The sequence below is a fragment of the Megascapheus bottae genome, chromosome 15 (genome assembly GCF_031878675.1).
Source record: "Megascapheus bottae isolate mThoBot1 chromosome 15, mThoBot2.hap1, whole genome shotgun sequence".
Lineage (NCBI taxonomy): Eukaryota > Metazoa > Chordata > Mammalia > Rodentia > Geomyidae > Megascapheus > Megascapheus bottae.
This window is the reverse complement of record NC_143523.1, coordinates 38,061,297-38,083,119: the sequence shown is the minus strand read 5'-3', so window position 1 is coordinate 38,083,119 and position 21,823 is coordinate 38,061,297. Positions and strand designations below refer to the sequence as shown.

General features: G+C 35.3%; 1 protein-coding gene across 1 annotated transcript in view; it reads right to left on the bottom strand.

Moving 5' to 3' along the window:
- Cabcoco1 (ciliary associated calcium binding coiled-coil 1) overlaps positions 1–21,823 on the bottom strand; it is a 93,660-nt gene that overhangs the window by 65,457 nt on the left and 6,380 nt on the right. Inside the window, exons 2-4 of the mRNA XM_090346956.1 lie at positions 18,899–19,008; positions 12,664–12,833; positions 4,052–4,196 (exon numbers count right to left, since the gene is read on the bottom strand). Of these exons, the coding sequence (XP_090203082.1) occupies positions 4,052–4,196; positions 12,664–12,833; positions 18,899–19,008 (425 nt within the window). The remainder of the gene's footprint in view (positions 1–4,051; positions 4,197–12,663; positions 12,834–18,898; positions 19,009–21,823) is intronic.

Sequence of the window (21,823 nt, the reverse complement as noted above, 5' to 3'; positions counted from 1 at the left end):
GAAGAAATCCTCAGGCAGCTGGGTCCCTCTGAGTTATATTAGCAGTTGATTTCACTACTAACACAATCCACTAAAGGTGATGGGTGTGTGTGGACTCAGTCCTGATTTTCTTTCACCGTGTCCACTTGCATTATTAGCATTCGTGTAACCCGCAGCTTTTTTCTTATCATTTTGACTTGATGGATAGAAAGATAACCTTCATATTAATGAAGTTGATACTTCGTTGATGTAAACGTAATTCAGACATCATGAAATTGCACTGTCATGATATTACACTGGCAATAACCATTTTTCAGTAGAAAAATTATAGACTAGGGCCAGACACGGTAGCTCATGGCTGTAACACAAGTAGTTCGGGAGGCAGATATTGAGAGGATCAGGGTTTAAGGCCAATGTGGGCAAAATGTTTTTGCAATGCCTGCTTCAATAAATTGGGCTTAGCGGTGCACGTCTGTAATTGCTAGCCCTCATCTAAAAAATAACTAAGGCACAAAAGGGCAATGATCCAGCCTAGATCATCTTCTTAGCAAGTGTGAGGTCCTGAGTTCAAATCTCAGCACCCTAAAAGAAGAAAAAATATTAAAGACTGCTTAGTGAAAATAGCTTGTCATCCTTTAAGTAAACAAGACTATTTCCCTTTCTCCCAGCTGAGTCACACAAAGAACTTAATTTATAATAATTTGAATTGCAACATCATCATCTTTCAATCTTAGTTCCCTTGTATGTAGGAGTTAGGTTCTCTTGTGCTAAAGTGATAGTATATAATAATAAAAAAAGAACATGGAGGACTTGGAGATGGTGGTCAATGATGGCGGATGGAGCCAGGCACGACTGGGCTGGTGTAGCAGGGAAAGGGCCTTAGGTAGCAATTTCCCAAGGCCTTACATTCCCCCCTAGTCCCACTTCACCCTCCCGATTTTCTAGGAAGTTATGGGGTAGTCTTACATGAAAACAAAGTGACGTTTTATCTGTGGGAGATCATTTAATCTCTCTGTGGCCTTCTGACTGACTCATGTTTCTAGAATAGTTTGTCCAATAAGTAATATTGGTTGTAAACTGAAGGAGACACAACAAAAAAAATGGATGATAAAACCTTTTTTCAAGAAGAATATGTTGAGGGGCTGGGTTGATTTCCTCACAGTGGGCGCATGCCGATTCCTAGGCCACAGACTAGTACACAGTGAAAGTGCACACACCCATACTTACTCGATGTTTCTATTACAAAGCCACAATAGTATCTAGCTCTAACATTGTCTTTGGAAGTGAATGCATTGCAGAGTATTACAAGTGTATATGTTGCACAAATAGGCTAGAGGGATACTTACAGTAACACAAGAAGAAAGTTGTGACATTAGTCATAGAACATAGAATTTAGAATATTAAAAGCATCCCATGTAATTTTATTGTCAAGTTTAGGTTTCATGTGTTGTGGCATCATATTCAAGAAAACACTTTCTCTAAGTTGAATACAGCTGTTTAGTGGTTGGGAAAAGGTAATATCAGATTAAAGGGAAACATACAGTTTTGATAACTAAGATACATTCATATTTATAAAAACTTCTGTATATCCCTGGAGCTAGTGATTCATGCTTTTAGTTCTAGTTACTCAAGGAAGCTGAGTTCTGGGTCTCAAGGTGAGGAGACAGACAGGAAGAGAAACTGTCTTTTTGTGTTAGGTATGTGCATACTTTCTTAAAACTCACAAAGTGAAGACAATGATGCTGAAATGACTGTTTAGGCTAATTCCCTAAATATTACTTTTGATGGGGAATCAGGCAGGAGTACAGCTTATTGGTGTGCGAGGTCACCCTTGCTGGGCTTTAAATGTGACTAAGATTGACTCTCCTCACTTAACCATGCTCTGAAAGAAATTGTTAAGAAATGCATTGATGAACCTTTGCCTAGAGCGAGGAGAACGGAGGAAGGCAAGGCTAGCCTTCAGCTGGGATGCAATCATTATGGCACGCATGCGGATTTTGCTTCTTTGGTTCATTACTGGGTCCCTGCTAGAGTCCTAAGCCTCCTGGACTTAGAAAACTCAGCTGTAAAAATGTGTTCTGCAAGAGCAAGCTTGTGCATTCAAATAAAGGGATGAAAGAAAGAAGGGTGGTGATACAGATGAATAGGACGCAGAACTCTCTTGTCCAGTGATTCTTAAATGTCAAAGGGCAGAAACACTTGAAGGCTCAAGGTCCTTCCCCAGTTCTCCATTTTCATCCCCACGCCTTCAAGGATCCTGCCTTTCTCTAACTGATATAAAAACGGATGTGACTTTTAGTGAGTCATTCATTAGGAGCTATGTTTTTAAATTAAGAAATCACATTATGTCAAATGCCAATATATATATGTATTACACATCATTATTAATTCATACCAGAACCTAGCATAAAAGCTTTATCATATTCCCCACACTAATATTTAGAAAGCTTTCCAGATTGCAAATGGGATCCTTGCCAAACAAATCAAGAGCCTGTCTAAGATATTATTTGACACTCTTTAGTTCAGAATGTTAATTTGTAACATTGGGGAAAAAAACTGGAGCATATATTAAAAGAAGAAAGAAAATACTGTGCAGAAACTTTCAATGAGGTAAAGATTTTTACCTATTTTAGCAAACTGTAAAAAATGTCCTGCTGAGAAAGATGCGTGACTCTAATGTGGACTTAGTGACAGATTATATAGAAAGACAGATTCCTTAGTTCACCAATGAAGAATTGATGTAATAAAAAATCTTTCCTTCTCTGCATCATCATTTTCTAAGTAGAGAGAAGGACTTGTAATAGATTTAATGGTCAGTAGTACCAAATATTTTAAGCTAAGCAGTAAAACTTGAGAAAATATATAAATCTCTTCATAATCTAATGCAAAGTACTTAAAAGAAGCATTGTAGTGAAAATAAATGCTGCTCTTCAAGATATGATGCTTGGTCATTGGAAAGACCAAATCTAATTACATCAGATTGATCAGAAAATAATTTTATTAATAAGGTTTCATTAATTACAGATGAAAGAAAACAGAATGTATGAGAGTTTATTACAATTTTAGTTTAAATTGTGATAATCAAAAATAAGACATTTTTATTTTATTAACTTTTGGAAATCAGTATTTATTTCTAAATTAATAGTCATAACTGCTAATGCTTAATTAATCTGAGAATGACCATTCATATTAACTAATGAGTATTGATTAAAATATTCATCATAAATCTCTTAGTAAATGTCATCATTGCACTGAATGTACATTATATAAAGTTAGAACTATACAAGTTGAGGGCAGGAAAAGCCTGGGGTCAAAGGAGGAAGAAGAAAGGAAAGGGTAGCATTGATCAAGATGCATTGATTGTACTTATGCCTAACTCATGGACTAAAAAACCTCTTTGTATAACTACTTAATAATAAGATCAAAATAAAAAAGAAAGCAACACTGGCTCAATAGCTACCATCACAAAACAATCCTATATGTTATCTCAATAATTCAAAAGTATGTTTTTAAAATAGAATTTTTAAGTATATAACAATGAATTTTTGTATACCATTTCTGCTCATATAAGACAGTGATTAGCTTTTCAAGGTTCAGATTTTTAAATAAGTAACAGTGTTCAGTAGTAAAAATACAGCCAATGAATATAACTATAACCTTTTTTCATTTCTATCAGCATGTTTCCAACTGATGATTTTGGTGAGAAAAATAAGATACACATGTTCCTGGTTGTATTTATGTTGATCTTGTGCATAGAAATATCGGGAGGGGTAGATCTGTAGATCTACATTCTAGAAATGTAGAAACAGGTAGAAGATAGGTAGATCTGGTTGTATAAGATTTAAGGCGACATTTCAGTGCCCATTAGGTTAAGGAAGCACTAAGAATGCATTAGCCAAAATGCCCTGGCATGTATTCAATGGTAGATATGAATATGACCTTTACATTGGAGTAATGATTACATAAATTTTCATAAATCCATCTTTGCTAAAAACTAAATTATTCTGATTTAATATGCATTTTCTAGAAGACATGAAAGGAAAACTCAGTGCTACTGAGAAAAAACCCATACCTGTTTTTGAAATAATCAATAATAGCATTTGCTTGTTTCACATCAAAAGTATTCCATTCCTTATTTTCGGATGAAGGGTGTGGTCCAAGTTCAGCCATAAGTTCCCCAAGCCATTTTATGCTTTCCTCTAAGGACATATGTATTGCTGAAATAAAAACCCAGGAAAATCCAAGTGTTATTTCAATCAATGTTTTGGAAGTAAAATAACCCAAGACATACTAGATGTGACAAAACGTTTTGTTTAACATTTTTTGAAGACAGATGATAAACAAGTCGTGTTTTATTTCTTCATAATAAATTGATAATTATATTCTGTGTAATAGAATACAGTACCATCAGATGCACCTGCCAACAACTGAAAATAATCATAATGTTATGTGATTATGGGAAGAGTATATGCTTCTATTTTAAGATGCAAAGAGTCCCATAAAATCTATCTAGTGTTAACTTTAAAGTCAGAGGAAGATTTTTTTTTAAATGACGTTAGGGAAGAGGATATACAGAAAGTGCTTCTATCACTAACAGTTCGTTGTAGCTGCTTATTAACATATGGGGTTTTAGATCATCAGATTTTTTTCAAGAGAAATTCGATTTCTATGTAAAGCATCAAGGTATCTTTTCCTTTTCACAGCTAAAGACTTAGAATTCATGAAAGATGTTTCTCAGATGTGTCCTAATGAAATCATGTTGGTCAACTATTGCTGAGACTCTAGAATTCTATTCAGAAAATTTTGCCTGTGCCAGCACATTTTAGTGTTTCTCTTATTCTTCCTGTAGTTTCAAGGTTTCAGATTTTATGTTAGTGTCTTTGGTCCACTTTGAGTTGGTGTTGGTGCAGGGTAAAAAACAGGGGTAAAGTTTTATTCTTGTGAATGTGGAGGTCTCGTTCTCCAGCATCATTTGTTGAAGAGGCTATCCTTTCTGCAATCTTTGTCCAAAGGTAGTTGGATCTAGGTGTATGGGTTTATTTCTAGGCCTTAGTCTTTCTATTGGTCTTAATGTTTTTTGTTTCTTTCTGTTGTTGTTTAATCTAATACTGTTTCCAAGCTGTTTCCGTGATTGTGACTTTATAATATAAATTAGAATGTAGTGTTTTAAAACCACCACCATTTCTCTCCTTCGGTATTCCGTTGGTTATTTGAGGCCTTTTGTGTTTCCATATGAATTTTAAGATTGTCTTTTTTAAAACTTTGTGAGGAAACAACATTGTGATTTTGATGGATATCACATTAAATTGGTAGATTGCTTTCAACACTATTGACAATTCCGTGATATTGATTCTACCAGTGCAAGAACATGGAGGTTTTTCCATCTTCTAATGCCCTTTTTTATTTCTTTCTTCAAGTTTTTTATAGTTTTAAATACAGAGGTCCTTTAATTAAGAGGTTCTGTACAGTGAAGGATATTGTCACTAAGCAAAAATGACAGCTGAAACAATGGGAGAATTTCTCTGACAGAAGAATATCTGACAAGTATTTAATAACTAGAATATACAAAAGGAGCTTTGAAACTATAATCTGAAAGAATCAATAATCAAGTCAATAAATGAACAAAGGACCTAAATAGATTTTAGAGAAGAAATTCAAATAGCCAACTATCACATGAAAAAATTCTCCACATCCATGGCTATACAGGAAATGTAAATCAAAACAGTACTGAGATTACATCTCACTCCAGTCAGACTGGAGTGAGAATTCAAACAACAAGAATACATACAATAAGAATACAAACAACAAGAAATGCTGGTAATCTGGGCATCAGGGGCTCATGCCTGCAATCCTGACTACTCAAGAATCTGAGATATGAAGATCATGGTTCAAAGTCAGCCTGGGCATGAAAATCCATGGGACTCTTATTAGTAATTAACTACTAAAAAACTGCAAGTAGCATTGTGGCTCAAGTGGTAGAGCACTAGCCTTGAGCTAAAGAGCTAAGTGATAATACCCAGGCCCAGAATTCAAGCTCTATGACCGATCAAAAAAAAAAAAACATAGATAAGAGAAGGAAAGAAAGAAAGAAAGAAAATGCTGGCGAGAACTCAGAAAAAGTGCAATCCGTATAGAAATTTCTCAAAAAAACTAAAAATAGACCTGCCCTATGATCCATCAATATCACTCCTAGTTTAATTTTGATTTATCCAAAATAATGCCAGACAGGCTACAATAAAGGCATTCATATACCCATATTCTTTGTAGCACTATTTACAGTAGCCAGGCTTGGAAACAGCTCAGATGCTATGCCCTCCAATGGACAAATGAAAAATGAATAAAGATATGGTAAACACACACACACACACACACACATATACACAGAAAATGGAATTTTATTCAGCCATCAGAAAGAAGGCATGGAAATGGGTGGATAGATCTGGAAAAAATACTATTGATTGAATTAAGCCAGGCCCATGTTTTCTCTCAGACCTGTATCATAAATCAAAAATTCAGCTTTCAGATACACACACACACACACACACACACACACACACACACACACATGGATATATGCTTATCTACATAATCACGTTGGCCTGAGTGCAACTCATGGCATAAAACCTTTTGAACAGTTAACAGTTCAATAAATTGAGTATCAATGAGTTTTGACTAGGTGAGGTTACTGAGAAGAGGAATGTTGAATGGAAAAGGGAGCGATGGGTCACTGCAGACATACTACTCCAAGTACATGCGTAAAGAAGGAAATGGGAAAGTTGATAAGGCTGGTGGGTGGACAGGCAGGTAAGAGGGAGAGGAAGAATGGTAGAAGAGGTAACTGAACAAGAAGTACTGTACACATAAACAGATGTGTTAAAATGTAACATGCTTAATTATAAATTGTAAAAACTCCTAGTCAGGCATGCAAGAGGTAAATATAAGAGAACATAACTTCGCCTCTAAGACCCCAAACCAACAGGTCTGTGCTCTATCTCCTGACAGTTTTAAACAAACAACACCAAACACTCCAAACTATCTTCTGTGGCATCTATCCTGCCAGAAAAGAAACAGATAAAAATATATATTGCCAATAATAAAAGTATTAACTTATATTGTTTCTTTTATTTTACTATATTACATTTGTTTTCACTAGTGGAAGGCAAAAAATTTTATTTGCAATCCACATGTACACTCTCTGAAGATGAATTCAAATAAATAGAACGTCCTTTGTCTAGTGGGTGTGTAGACATAACATAAAGGCGGCAGGAGGTGGAGAACAGAAACTGAGGAAAAACCAAGGCTAGACTGGTTGTTTGGAGAGGTGACTATCACCAGCTGCGGAACTGGGTGAGGACCCCGAGGAACTGTTCTGCTCAGTGTCAACCCTATTAAAAAACCATCAGTAAACTTTCCATTTCCTGTTGAGTGGGAATGGAGACAGAGAGAAAATAAGCTATGAGACTATGCATTGATTATTTGACCCAGCCACTTCTGGATTACACACTTTTTCTCTAGGATGTACATTGTATGCCCTGAATGGCAAAAAGACTCATTAAATGGCATTAAATGGTAGAAAGAAGTAGGTTTAGGAGCATATGACGACCACTAATTTGTAGTTTGTTCAGCTAAGATTGCCTTCTGATTACATGATCCCTTCATAGAATTTTGTATGTATAACACTGACTTATTGCCGAATAACTGTGCTTTTCCTCTATTACTACATGTGGGATTCAATAGTGTGTCCTCCTTTCCACAACAAACTTTTTTTTTTTTTTTTGCCAACCCTGGGCTGGAGCTCAGGGCCTGAGCACTGTTCTTGGACTTTCTCAAGGCTAGAGCTCTGCCACTTGAGCATTAGCACCACTTCCGGCTTTTTTCTATGTATGTGGTACTGGGGAATCAAACCCAGGCCTTCGTGCATGAGAGGCAAGCACTCTACCACTAGGCCAAATGCCCTGCCAAACATTTTTATTTTTAATAGCAAGTAACTGTAGAGAAAAAAAAATCTGTTTGGTGAGTAAAATTCTTTTTTTTAAATATTTTTATTGTAATTAATAAAAGGGTTACATGATATTTGCCAGATAGAAGGTGCATTAATTCACATACATTGATACCCTTTCACATGTCTTGGTCCCCATTCCCCTCCCCCCCCCCACACTCATACCCCCCCCCTTGGTTTTCCCCCCTCCCTATCCAATTTCAAATAACCAAATACAAATAAATCCAATATATCAGAAAACAAATATATCAGATAACTGTAACAATATGAGATACCCAAGGGACAGCAAAAGAGATGAGAGATAACACAGTACATTAAGGAAAACAATCATTCGTTATATGGCTTTTGTTTCAATATCCTGGAGGTCCTTTCAATTAGCTTCATACTATATGGCCTTATGTATCAAGCTTTTGCTCTATTGCACATCTCTGCTAGTAGAGCCCAAGGTTTCTACTGATTATGACAAATGAGGGAAACCATTGAGCCTATCTTCCTTAGAGTCTGGCTTAATTCACTTAATATGATTTTTTCTAAGTCTTTCCATTTCCTAACAAATGGGGCGATGTCATTTTTTTCTGACAGCAGCATAGAATTCCATTGTGTACAAATACCACAGCTTGTTGATCCACTCATCAACTGAGGGACATCAAGGTTGGTTTGATATCTTTGTAATGGTGAATAATGCTGCAATGAACATTGTTGTGCTAGTGGATTTAGTATGCTCTAGTTTCTGGATGGTTGGGTAAATGCCAAGTAGTGGAATTGCTGGGTCATAGGGAAGCTCTATGTTTAGCCTTTTGAGGCACTGCCATACTGCTTTCCATAGTGGTTGAACGAGTTTGCACTCCCACCAACAGTGTAGTAGTGATCCCTACTGGACACATCCCCTCCAGCATCTGTTGTTATTCGTTTTCTTGATCCTGGCCATTCTAACTGGAGTGAGGTGGAATCTTAGAGTTGTTTTGATTTGCATTTCTTTTATGACCAGAGATGTTGAGCATTTCTTCATGTATCTATAGGCCATTTTTGTTTCTTCTTCAGACAAGATTATCTTTAAGTCTTTGGCCCATCTTTTAATGGGATGGTTGTTACTTTGGAGATGAGTTTTGGAGTGATTCAATTTTTTGAGCTGTTGATATATTTTAGATATGAGGCCTTTGTCCATTGTATGGTTGGTGAAGATCTTCTCCCACTCTGTAGGCTTCCTAATTAGTTTACTAGCTATGTCCTTTGCCATACAAAAGCTCTGCAGTTTAATGCAGTCCCACTTATCCAGCCTTTCTCTGATTTGTTGTGATTCTTGGTCCTTATTAAGAAAGTTTCGACCTGTGCCAAGGAGGCCTAGTGTATCTCCTATTCCTTCTTGTAAAGTTTTCAGTGTGTCAGCTTTTGCCTTGAGGTCTTTGATCCATTTGGAGTTAATTCTAGTGTGGGGTGTTAAAGAAGGATCAAACTTTAGTTTTCTGCATGTGCTTAACCAGTTCTGCCAGCACCACTTGTTGAAGAGGCTGTCTTTCTTCCATTCTATTTTTTGTCAAAGATTAGGTGGCCATAGGTCTGTGGTTTAATATCTGGGTCCTCAGTTCTATTCCATTGGTCTTGTACCTCCCCTGATCTCTTTCATTCTAGTTTTCTATCTCTGGTCCTCTGTTCGTCTTTCAACCCTTATAATGCATGGGTCTACACTTGGTGGCTGTTGAGCAATACTTTATATCTAGGTGTTCAATTATACTCTATGCTCAGAGGGACTTAAATACAATAGAGATTGGATTGAGAGGCTTGCAGTTTTGGGCATAAATCGCTTATCAGTGGCTGTATTAGACTGGTCTGTAAGTGCACAAAAAGAAAGAGTAATAACACCAACCAAAAATTGTGAACATCTAGTGTCTGCCAGCTACAGAGGTCTAGGTTGGTTATAGCTGAAAAACTATAATCGTGTTTAGTATTAATCTTGCTCCCATTTTCAAATGGGCAGAACAAGAAACTCAAGAAAAATGTCAAATCAAGAAATAACATCCCCCACCCAATATAAACAGACAATGGAACAGTCACTGGAAAACCTAGAGGAGAGTCTTCCAAGTGCTATACAAATGCAATTGATAAACATCATTAATGAAAAATGTGAAAATATAAAGAAAGAGATAAGGGAGGAAGCCATAGCTAAACAAGAGGAAACCATAAACAAGGTGATAAGTGAAAAAGAAGAAGCCATAAAGGAGGCCATAATAAAGGTTTTTCAAATAAAAATGGATGAATTCATAAAATCCACGAATAAAAAGGTGACTGAACTCCAGCAAATATCCAAAGAAAATAAAGCTACTGAGCTAAACACTCAAATGGAAATCAAGGAGCTAAAGAAATCCATACATGATCTAAAAGAAGAGATGCAAGGCATCAAAAATGAGCAATTAGTAGCAAGGGAGATGAAGAATAAAGTAGATAGCTTTGATAGCAGGTTAGACAACGCAGAAGAGAGAATTTCCGGGGCTGAAGATAATTTAGTTGTTATAGAGAAAAAACAGAAAATGAGTCAATCCAAATCTAGGAAATATGAGAGAGCACTTCAGGAGGTCCAAGATACAATTAGGAAGCCTAATTTAAGGCTAATTGGTATTGAGGAGGGTCTGGAGAAAGAGGTCAATGGTATTGGAAATATACTTCAGGGAATCATCTCAGAGAATTTCCCAAATATCCAGAAGGGCAGGCCCATCCAGATACAAGAAGCTTTTAGAACCCCAAACAGACCAGACCAGAAAAGAACATCCCACCGCCACATTGTAATCTGAACTGGATCAATAGAAACCAAAGAAAGGAGCCTAAAGGCAGCCAGGGAAAAGGGATCAATAACCTATAAAGGCAAAGAATAACCTCAGATTTCTCAGCAGAGACCATGCAAGCAAGAAGTGACTGGAAGCATATATGTCATGCCCTTAAGTCAAATAACTACCAACCAAGAATACTGTACCCAGCTAAGCTCTCATTCATAACTGAGGGAACAATAAAAACATTCCATTCCAGGGAAAAGCTGCAACAATATGTAGCAACAAAACCAACACCACAGAGAATTCTCAAAGATGTTCTATACATAGAAAACCAAAGTAAATGCCATATAGGGAAGAAATGGTACTTAAACAACATACCATCTAAGGACCACAAGAACTGTCAAGACACAGGCCCTAAAATTCTTGAATGAACGAAAAATTGGAATTGTTTTATAAACAGAGTGGTATTAATTAGAGATACAGAGTAAAAGGAATTCTTAGATAATTGATTTTAATTCTAGGTGAAATTATACTCATCAAAGCCAAATTTCATTTATAATACTCTTTCCTTATGTTGAAAAATAACTGACTCTATTAAAATGGTTTCCCTATGCCTAATGCCTTTCAACTGTTAATTGTTTTAAAAATTAGGAAAGTTATCATTTCACTTATCCAACTGAAATATTTTCTCCTTTAAAAATTACACTCACTTGCATGATTAAAGTATAAAAAGATTAGATCACTAAACTACTCAAGTTGCTGGTATAAAATCTAGGGTAATGAAAGAAATAATAGACATATTAGTAGTATCATTATTATTACACTGCACCTGTGAGGGGGTGAGGAACTCAACTGCATTCTTTACTGATGCTGTCACTAATCTTACTAGGTTTAAAGGCTGGAAGCAATTTTCTTTTTCCTACCAGAAACAAAAATTACATACCTTATTACCTTATTTTTCTTCTTCTTGCTTTATGTGTGTATTTTCATTTGCTCAAGCTATAGAAATTCACTTCGGAACCAATACCAATAACATAAATAATTATTTAAAATAAATATTCTTGTGTCCATTTTAAGATAGGGAGAGTTGAAAATGGAAACATTTTCTCAGATTTGGAATACGGGTTTCATAATAATTTGTTTTCCTTCGGTCTCTTTCTAGTTTACAAATAGAAGAGGCTTAGGACTTGAATATCGTATATTTTATTAAAAAAATCTTGACATTGGTAATAGATTTTTATGCTTCATAACATAGATATATCAAGAAATACACTGTGATCACCTCTTGTTCATGTGCCCAGTTGTCACCATCCTTCTGCAAAGGTAGTTTTGATTATTAGTTTCTCTATTCATCCAGCTTTTCTTTTGTGATATATAAATGAAAGCAAAAATTCAGTTTTGTCTCTTTTATAAAGCACAGAAAGCATCACTTTGCTCACCTTAATAATAACAACATACCATCTACACAATACTAGGAAAACTTCCTCATTCTTTTATCTATTAAGCTGTATAGTATTCTTTTGGAGGGTAGGATAAATACCAACTGAAAAACTTTTGGTTTCAGAGGAGGTTTAGATAAGCTGAAAAGTTGCCAAAAACATCCCAGTCTTCATGTATTTGAAAGGTGGATGGCACTGATAAACTTTTAAATGAAATTAGCATGTCTTTGACAAATTAATTTTTAAGAGACCATTAATCTTGCTAAGTATTATTTGAGTATTTATGTCTAATGAACATATGAGCTATCTCTGATATAATGAGATAAAATCATAGTTTCCATTGAAAGAATTATAATTAAGCAAGCAACTTTTGTTTAAGAACACTCATTAGAACTATAGAACTATAGAATATAATTTCCTTTACTTAGAAAAGTGAAAATGAGTATAATTTTCTTTTCTTAAAAAAGAGAAAGAGTATACTTACAGCTGAGGTTATGAAGCAACATATTTAGTAAACTCATAAATTTTGAATTTTGAAGAACAGAAAAGTTCATTTCTTTAGCCCACAAGAATCCAGACACATAATAATCTAGTAGAATGGCATCCTTTAAGTGAGTATGAAGATGTTTGAAATTCAACAATGCCCCCAGTTTTCTGTAACAAAAAGAAAAATATAGATACTAAATCAGATTAAATACAGAAAAATTCCTTTATATTTTGAAAACAATTTTGTCTGATAAAATTTGCATAATACTAATAATTTAAAAAAAATCATTAATATCTGCATTCATAAGTTCCAAAAGATGAGAGGGAGAGAGTAGCAGTATATATTCTATTTTGTTTTTCTTTCTTTCTTTCTTTCTTTCTTTCTTTCTTTCTTTTTTTCTTTCTGTCTGTCTGTCTGTCTGTCTGCCTTTCTTTCTTTCCTTTCTTTCTTTCTTTCCTTTCTTTCTTTCTTTCTTTCTTTCTTTCTTTCTTTCTTTCTTTCTTTCCTTCCTTCCTTCCTTCCTTCCTTCCTTCCTTCCTTCCTTCCTTCTTTCTTTCTTTCTTTCTTTCTTTTTATATTATTTTGTGTGTGTGTGTGTGTGTGTGTGTGGATCATGGAGCTTGAACTTGCCCTGGCCACTGTCTCTGAGCTCTTCAGCTCAAGGCTACCGCCCTACCCCTGCGTCAAGCCCTACTTCCCCAATCAGAGGAGTTTCAGGTCCTTTGGTGCCCTGCCTTGCTTTGAACCTTGATTCTCCTGAGTAGCTAGTATTACAGGTGTGAGCCACTGAGCCCGGCTTGTCTCATTTATTTTCTAATATTCTTCCTTTTCCTGTTGGCCGGGAGTTTGGCCTAGTGGTAGAGTGCTTGCCTAGCATGCACGAAGATCTGGGTTTGATTCCTGGGTACCACATACATAGCAAAAAGCCAGAAGTGGTGCTGTGGTTCAAGTGGTAGAGCCCTAGCCTTGAGAAAAATCCAGGGACAGTGCTCAGGCCCTCAGCTCAAGCCCAGGACTGGCTTATATATTTATATATATATATATATATGTATATATATATATATATCCCAAATGAGCTTCACTATTCTCCATTGGTCAAGAAGCTTCAGTAAGAAAAATTATTAAGATCTGTCCAAAAAGCCAATGATATTCTGCAATAAATTCTTAAAATTGGGATTGTTAGGTTATATTTGGCAAGTGAAATGTATTTCTAAAATTCCCTCCAGAAAGGTGGTGCCAAATAAATGTCCTTTTAATTCCACACAAAAGCTCCATTTTTAACACTCCAGTATAGTTCAGGTTTTGTCCATAATTTTATTATTTATTAATTTACTATAAAAATAACCATCTTAGAAAATTTTGGGTAGATTCATTGCATTGGATGTGTGTGTGTGTGTGTGTGTGTGTGTGTGTGTGTGTGTGTGTGTGTGTGTTTTGTTACTTTTAAAGATGAATTTCTAGGGTTAGGAGTTTGGCCTAGTGGTAGAGTGCTTGCCTAGAGTGCATGAAGATCCAGGTTCAATTCCTTGGTACCGGAAGTGGTGCTGTGGCTCAAGTGGTAGCCCAACAACAGTCCTGAGCTCAAGCCCAGGACTGGCACAAAAGAAAAAAAAAAAAGATGAATATCTATCCAGGCACTTAAAGCTCAGGTCTACACTTTGGACTACTCTTCATGATTTAATTATTTAATTAGTTACATATTTATTTTTGTGCTGGTACTTGGACTTGAAATCAAGGTTTGGGTATAGTCCCTTAGTATTTTTGCTTATGGAGTCCTACCACTTAAGCCACAGAGCTATTTCTAGTTTCTGGTGTGGTTAATTGGAGACAAGAAACTCAGATTTTCCTGAAGCTGTGATCCTCCAGCCTTATCCTCCCGAAAAACTAGGATTAAAGGCATGAGTTATATTGCTACCCCACCAACCCTTTTATATTCGTGTTATTATTTTTAAAAAGCATTTTGAAACTGAACTTTATTTTGGTGAGAGGAGTAAATTAGATTACTTTTTTTTTCTCATGTGCTCTCTGCTTTTATGGAAAAGTTCTAGAATAGTTGTTTCAAGTTATCATTATCGTTCTTGACTTCATTTAAATTTAGAATGAATTTAATGACCCAACTTTTTTTTTTTTTTTTTTTTTGCCAGTCCTGGGGCCTGAATTCAGTGTCTGAGCACTGTCCATGGGCTTTCTCAACGCTAGTGCTGTACCACTTGAGTCATAGCACCACTCCCGGCCTTTTCTGTGTATGTGTTACCAAGGAATAGAACCCAGGGCTTCACACATGCTAGTCAAGCACTCTACCACTGGGCTGCACTCCCAGCCCATGACCAGTCTTTTATATCACAGCTTCTTATTGGTAATTTTAATGTTATTATTTATAGTTCACCAATGAATTGATTAATCTTTCAACTGGATTAATAGGTTAATTTTACATCACACAAACCACGGGAAAGCTGTATTTTCTGAGCTATTACTCATAATACATCATCTGGTTACCATAATAAAAAAAGATTCACACTATTAGTCTATTCTGGAATTACCAAATTACCTACTATGTTTTGCTATGGGGGTATTCTATCATTTGAGGCTCATCTCAAGTCCTGCTTTTGGCATTTTTGCTATGTTTCTCTGGTTTTGTTTTGTGAGAGAGTCTATCAGACATTTCTTCCTTTATTCCTTTTAACACAAGCCACTGGAAATCAGCATAGAATCACCTTATTCTTGTCTCCTTAATTTTTATGGTTTGTCACTCTCTTTCTGCTAACATTGCTAAGGAAAAAGGAAAAAAAAAAGGTGCAAGTATTTCTTAGGATGTTCCTTTTGGGATGAGTTTATTTTACCTATAACAAGATATCTGAAGTTTTGTTTCACTAAATGGCACTTATTTTTGGAAATTTAATTTTATCTGAATAATTATACCAAAAGTATATTCTAACAACTCGTAATTCCTTTTTAAGTTACTAAAATGCATTGTCTCTTGTTATGAATTCAATTTTCACCAAGTACTTTAGTTTCTTCTTTACTCTTAGTAACCTGTTTCTTTCTAAAATTTTATTTACATATTTTATCATCTTGGTATGTTTTGTGGCACTGGGGCCCTCTTTAATTACCAGCCTTGGTATAACAGTTTATCCTGTTTCTAGCAGTTAGTTTTCCTTTCAAGTTTCTCTTCACCTGCTCTCCGTGGGCTACATTTTGCTAATTAAATATTTGACCTGAATATTTGTGTCTGTTCTTTGCTCTTTACTTTTGATATTAGTGTTTAGTGATTTTTAAATGAATCTCTCCGACCTTCCGCTACATGTGCTCTTCTTGGCGCCCTCTCTACCACTTTCCCTAGTACCATTCGGGTTTTCCCCTTTAATTCAGACCACAGGATTCAACAACATTTCAGGTGCTCAGTCATTCCACTACAAAGGATATTAGGGAGGGGTCATTTGGAGAATGATACTGCTGCAGTTTTCTCTCATTTACCAGAAAATGTGAAAACATTTTTTTTCTTAGTCATAGAAATGGAAACTGAGGAGAGGGAGAGAGGTGGCCAAAGCTTCTATAAGAGGGATGTCAAGAAAAGAGGAGGATGCCTGGCTGAAGAGGGCCAGGCAGTGATGGAGACAGGTGATGGGCCTATCCAACTTTCTTGTCAGGAATTTACATATAACTTTCACATTATTCTTGCATGTGATTTTGGAGCTGCAGTGCACTTGACTTCCTGAGTATGATGACTTGACAAAATAAGCCTTTTAAGAGCTATGAAGGAAGAGAGACTCTCAGATATAAAAAGATTTTTCAAATATGATTCTCGCTTAGTGTTTGTTTGGCAGAGTTATTTTGTATTTACTCCCCATCTTTTTCTAAAAAAAAAAAGGATCTGGAAATAAACATTCATTGAAGAAATTATGATTGATAGCAAGAAGCTAAAGGATCATGAGGAGTGTACTTAAACATTTAACTTTGTTTAAAATATATTCCAAAAATGTGCTTAATGATACTTTAATATTTCATTTGATTGGATCCTGTCAGGGAGAATAATTCTTAATTTTAACAGGTAATGAACTGATTTCTTATGATTTATTTAAATAAAATTGTGCTTTGTATACAGTACATTTTTGGTGTACTTCTGTCATTTGATGACAGGATAATTTGTATTTGTCATTTTGAAAATTACATAATTCCTATGTATAATAGTGCTACTTTAATTTGGAAGTAACTGATTGAAAATACCTCAGTTTTTATTACAATAATCATGTAAAAACACAAGGAAATCACAAACAAGTGGCTATAATCACTTTTAGTGATTCTACGTATTCAAAGGTATTCTATAATTTCTAATTGCTTTAGGTGATTTTACATCAAGACAGTTGAAAAAAATCAGCCTGCTATTGAACCCAATTATTTGTATGCTCATTGCTGTATTTCTTTATGTAATACTTATTTGTCCAAGTCCTTTCCTGTAAAAATTTTCAGAATTTAGATATTTAACAAAAGAGAGCCAGTGACCCCCCAAAAAATAAATAAATAGGAAGAAAAAGAAGAAAGAAAGAAAAGAATTAAAAAGGAAAATTACCTAAAGTGGGATATACAGCAGGAATACACATGTTGTGATAAAGTTGTTGAAGAAAATATCCTTCATTTAATATTAATTGTATTTACTATAACATTTGTACTTAATATCCAATAAAATAATTATTAGAAACTGTATTAAGTTTTATAATTTGCATTATATTATTTTTGTCTACACAATTATTTTGCATTGAAAATTTATTATTCTTTTCCATTGCAATATTCAGTGACATTTTAGAGGTTATCTAAAAATGGAAAATATAAAAATGTAATCAGTGATACCAGCACAATTAACTCATTTTTAAAAATCAGTTCTTACATTGAGTCAGAATTTCCAATAAAGTCTGATTGCTATATAAATGGTAAATTTGTCACAAGCTATCTGTTTGAGATCTGGGGGAAATTTTAATTTGTCAGGTAAGGCTTGTAAAGATGTGGATTATAAACAAGATGGCCACATCACAGGTCATCAATTCTTAGCAGAGCCTGAGAGTAATGGAGATAAAGAGCATCTTGGAAGGGTTGTCAGTGTTATTTACCTGCTCTTGACAAGTCTTTTCTTCTCAGGTTTTTTCTTCTTCTAGCAAGGACATCTGTCATAGTTACTTCTCAATAGTAAATCACCTCTACTCCATGAAATTTGTAAGATTTTTCTCCTGATAATCACTGACAGTCATTTTCTAGTTGTCCATTATGGTACAAGACACCTTTCTGTGACTTGAATAGTAGTAACTAAAGAGGGGAGACTCAGGCACATTGCAATACACTCCCTTTCCTCAGTGTATGGCCAATCAACTTTCATTTTCAAATGTGGATAATTTTGCCATTGGCAATAACTAAAAACATCCTTTAGGAAATTGTCTTCTTTGATATATTTGGCAAATATAATATGCAAATGATCTGCTTGGGCAGGGTGCAGTGGCGCATGCCTATAATCTTATCTACTCAGGAGGCTGAGATCTGAGGATCAAAGTTCAAAAGCCAGCCAGGGAACAAAAGAACCTGAGACTCATCTCCAATTAACCTCTAGAAAACAGGAAGTGGGGCTTGGCTCAAAGGTAGGGTTGGTAGCCTTGAGGTGAAGAGCTCAGAGACAACCTCCAGGCTCAAGATAGGGTGGTAGCCTTAAGTTGAAGTGCTCAGGGACAGCTGCAAGGCAGAGTTCAAGCCCCATAATCCACAAAATAAATTAAATAAATAAAATTTAAAAACAAATGATCTGCTTGGAAAACAAATGGTCTAAGGTGTGAGAAATGTGTATGCTAGATTTTTGGATTCCCAAAATCATAAAATGTATTTACTAGTAATAATACAGGCAACACTCAGCCATCCCTCGATGTTTCCAAATAGTGTTTCCCATGTATGAAAGGAAAAAAAGAAAAATAAAAAGTAAAATATGCTAATGAATACTTTTAACAATCAATCCTTATTCTTAGCTAATAGTAGCAGGCTAGTTTGTCAATATTTCTCTTATAAAGTAAACTGCCATGTGGTGAAAAAGTTAGGTATTTTTGAGTTTTGGTATTCCAGAATCTAAATATATTTCAGTGCACTGTATAATAATGCACATTTGGAAAATAGCTTCAAATAGGTAATTATACACTATTTTCCTTTATAGACTAAAGATCTAGAGCTTATCTATATGTGTCTGAAATAATAAATTGCTTACTCTTGAATTCCAACTGCTCCAATGTCCTCTGCTAGCAAATTTGCGATTTGGTCAATTGAAAGAAAATCTGAAGACAAAAACTCTCCTTCATCCTCTAATTCACCATATTTCTACAAAACAAAAGTAGAATAAGTTAGGGCAATCAAATGTTTTACATATAAAATTCGATAATATAAAATGCATCTTTATGCAGGTTAGTTGCTGTCAGAAAAAATATTTTGAGATAAGTTATTAGAATTATTTTTTCAATTTTTGAATTCATGTCAATATTAATTTTAAAAATTATATTGGAAAGGTATTGTACAGAGGACTTAGAATTACACAACTCAGGTTATGAGTACATTTTTCTTGAAGTGTCACCCCCTCCTTCATTCTTTCCCAGGTTTCCTCTTTCAACTTTTCTTTCCTCCAAGTTGTGGAGCTCGTTTACAGCACAGGGTCCACTGAGTTTCACTGCTGAACTAGTTCAACCTTTGTCCTGTCATTTCTGTGCTTCACCTTTCCTTCCCAAATTCAGGTAAAGTTATATAGAAGATAAAGGGTACAGAAATTAAAAACAGAGAAAGAAAGGACTAAACCAAAGAAAAAAAGAAAAAAAACACAAACAGTACAATAGAAAACTCCATCTCATTGTCTTATTTTTCCCCTTACTTTCCCTTTTCAAATATACAAATACACATATATACAATATGCCAAGTACCAAAGTCAGATACAATTTTTTTCAAGCCTTTCCATTTCCTCACAAATGGGGCTATGTCATTTTTTCTGATGGAAGCATAGAATTCCATTGTGTAAATATACCACATTTTCTTAATCCATTCATTCACTGAAGAGCATCTGGGTTGATTCCAGCGGTGGTAAACAAACTGCAATGAACCTTGTTGTGTTGTTGTCTTTAGTGCAGTCTGATATGTAGTCATTTGGATAAATGCCGAGCATCAGGAAGCTGTATGTTAGTCTTCTGAGAAACCTCCATATTGCTTTTTAGAGTTTTCAAGTTTGCCCACCAACAGTGTAGTACCATTTCTTTCTGGCCACATTCCTACCAGTATCTGCTATTGTTGGCTTTCTTGAGGATGGCCATTCTAACTGGTGTGAGGTAGAATCTCAATGTTGTTTTGATTCGCATATCTTTTTATGGCCAGCGATATGGAACATGTCCTCTTTAAGTTTTTAGCCATTTGGTAATTGAGATGTTGTTTCTTTGATGTTTGTTTTTAGGAGGTTTAATTTCTTGACCTCTGAGTGTATTTTATATGTGAGGCCCTTTAGACTCCTATTTTTCTTTTCCATTATTATTATTGGTACATGTCCACTGAAAAAAATCAGATGACTAATCTGTCTTTTGCTCAAATATAAAACCAAGTGAGGGCTTACAATTCAACATAAGGTTATTATTCAACATTCCTCTTTGAACTCAGTGGCTCAAGAGGAAGAAAAGACTAATAAGAAAGACTTGCTGACCTCAAACACTTCAGTTAGAGGAACATAGAAAGGGTGACCAAATCTTTAAAAAGAACACAATAAATAACTCATGGTTAATGTTGAGTCCAAAGGAAGAGACAAGGACAGGAAAGGCCATGTAAAGTTTATAGATAGGAGGTTCAGGGATGATTTTTCAGCATATGGTGTAGATAATGGCCTAAGTGAATGAATCAGTGGATAGGACAGTAAAAAGATTGGTGGAGGAAACATCACACAAATCAGAGTGGTACTGAAGATGGATTGGGCATCAGTTGTTCTTGGTAGACATTGAGTATCAGGAACATATTCTAGTAGATCTTAAATTTAATGAGCCAACAAATATTTATTGAGTGCTTACAAAGTGTAAGATATTGTTCAAGGCACCATAAATATATTTAGACCTTGACTAGTTGAAGAATGACAAGCTAGTGATTTTTTTCTTAAGAAAGAATGTAATAAGGAACCCATGAAGTTTCTGAGCAGTGAAATGATATGATAAAAATATGTATTGAATTTATTTGTATTTGGTCATTTGAAATTTGATAGGGAAGGGGGGAAAACTAAGACGGGTGGGGGGGTGGGGGGGAGGGGAATGGGTACCAAGACATGTGAAAGGGTATCAATGTATGTGAATTAATGCACTTTCTATCTGGCAAATATCATGTAACCCTTTTATTAATTACAATAAAAAATATTAAAAAATATGTTTTGGGGAATGGTAATATGTAGCAGGGTAAAGAAAAGCAGGATCAGAGAAAAAACAGAGGAAGAGTTAGAATGAAGAAAGTTTATTGTAGTAGTTCAGAGATAAAATACTTGACTGCACTATACTTCTGTGTTTGGATATGAAGAAAGGCGGCAAATACAGCATGTGATATGATTGGGGGATTAAATGAGGGCAGAATGCAGAGTTTGGGTTTCTGATATAGATAACTTAGAGAAATACTGGTGATTCTCACTCATGATACATATTCTACCTCTAAGGGAATTAGATAGATGAAGTGCTCAAGTTGAAGGAAGTAGTCAAAAGGCTTCACCCAAGGCTGAAATAACTCTATACTCCAAATGCTTGACCTGGAAATATAATTCTAGCTTAAACTAACACGGCAGCCCAGTGCTCCTCTTCACAACTCATGTTCCACAATTACATAAGGCACCCTTGTTTCATCACTAGAAATGAATGTTGAAAAAGGATGGTGGTTTTACAAAGACAAAATGTTAAGTTCAATTTCAATGGTAGATTTTAGGGTGGAACATGCACAGTAAGCATGAAATATTTAGAAGTTAATTAGAAATGCTGGAGTCAAGTCAATTTGAAAGTTGTTGATTTAGGAGTCAAACGTAAGTGTGGGAAAGGGTGAGATTGCCCAAAGCCAGAGAAGAAAGAGAAGAGATGTGAATAGGAGGTGGAAGAGGAGGCTATGAAATAAGCAGGTGACATCAACAGCTACAGAGACTGAG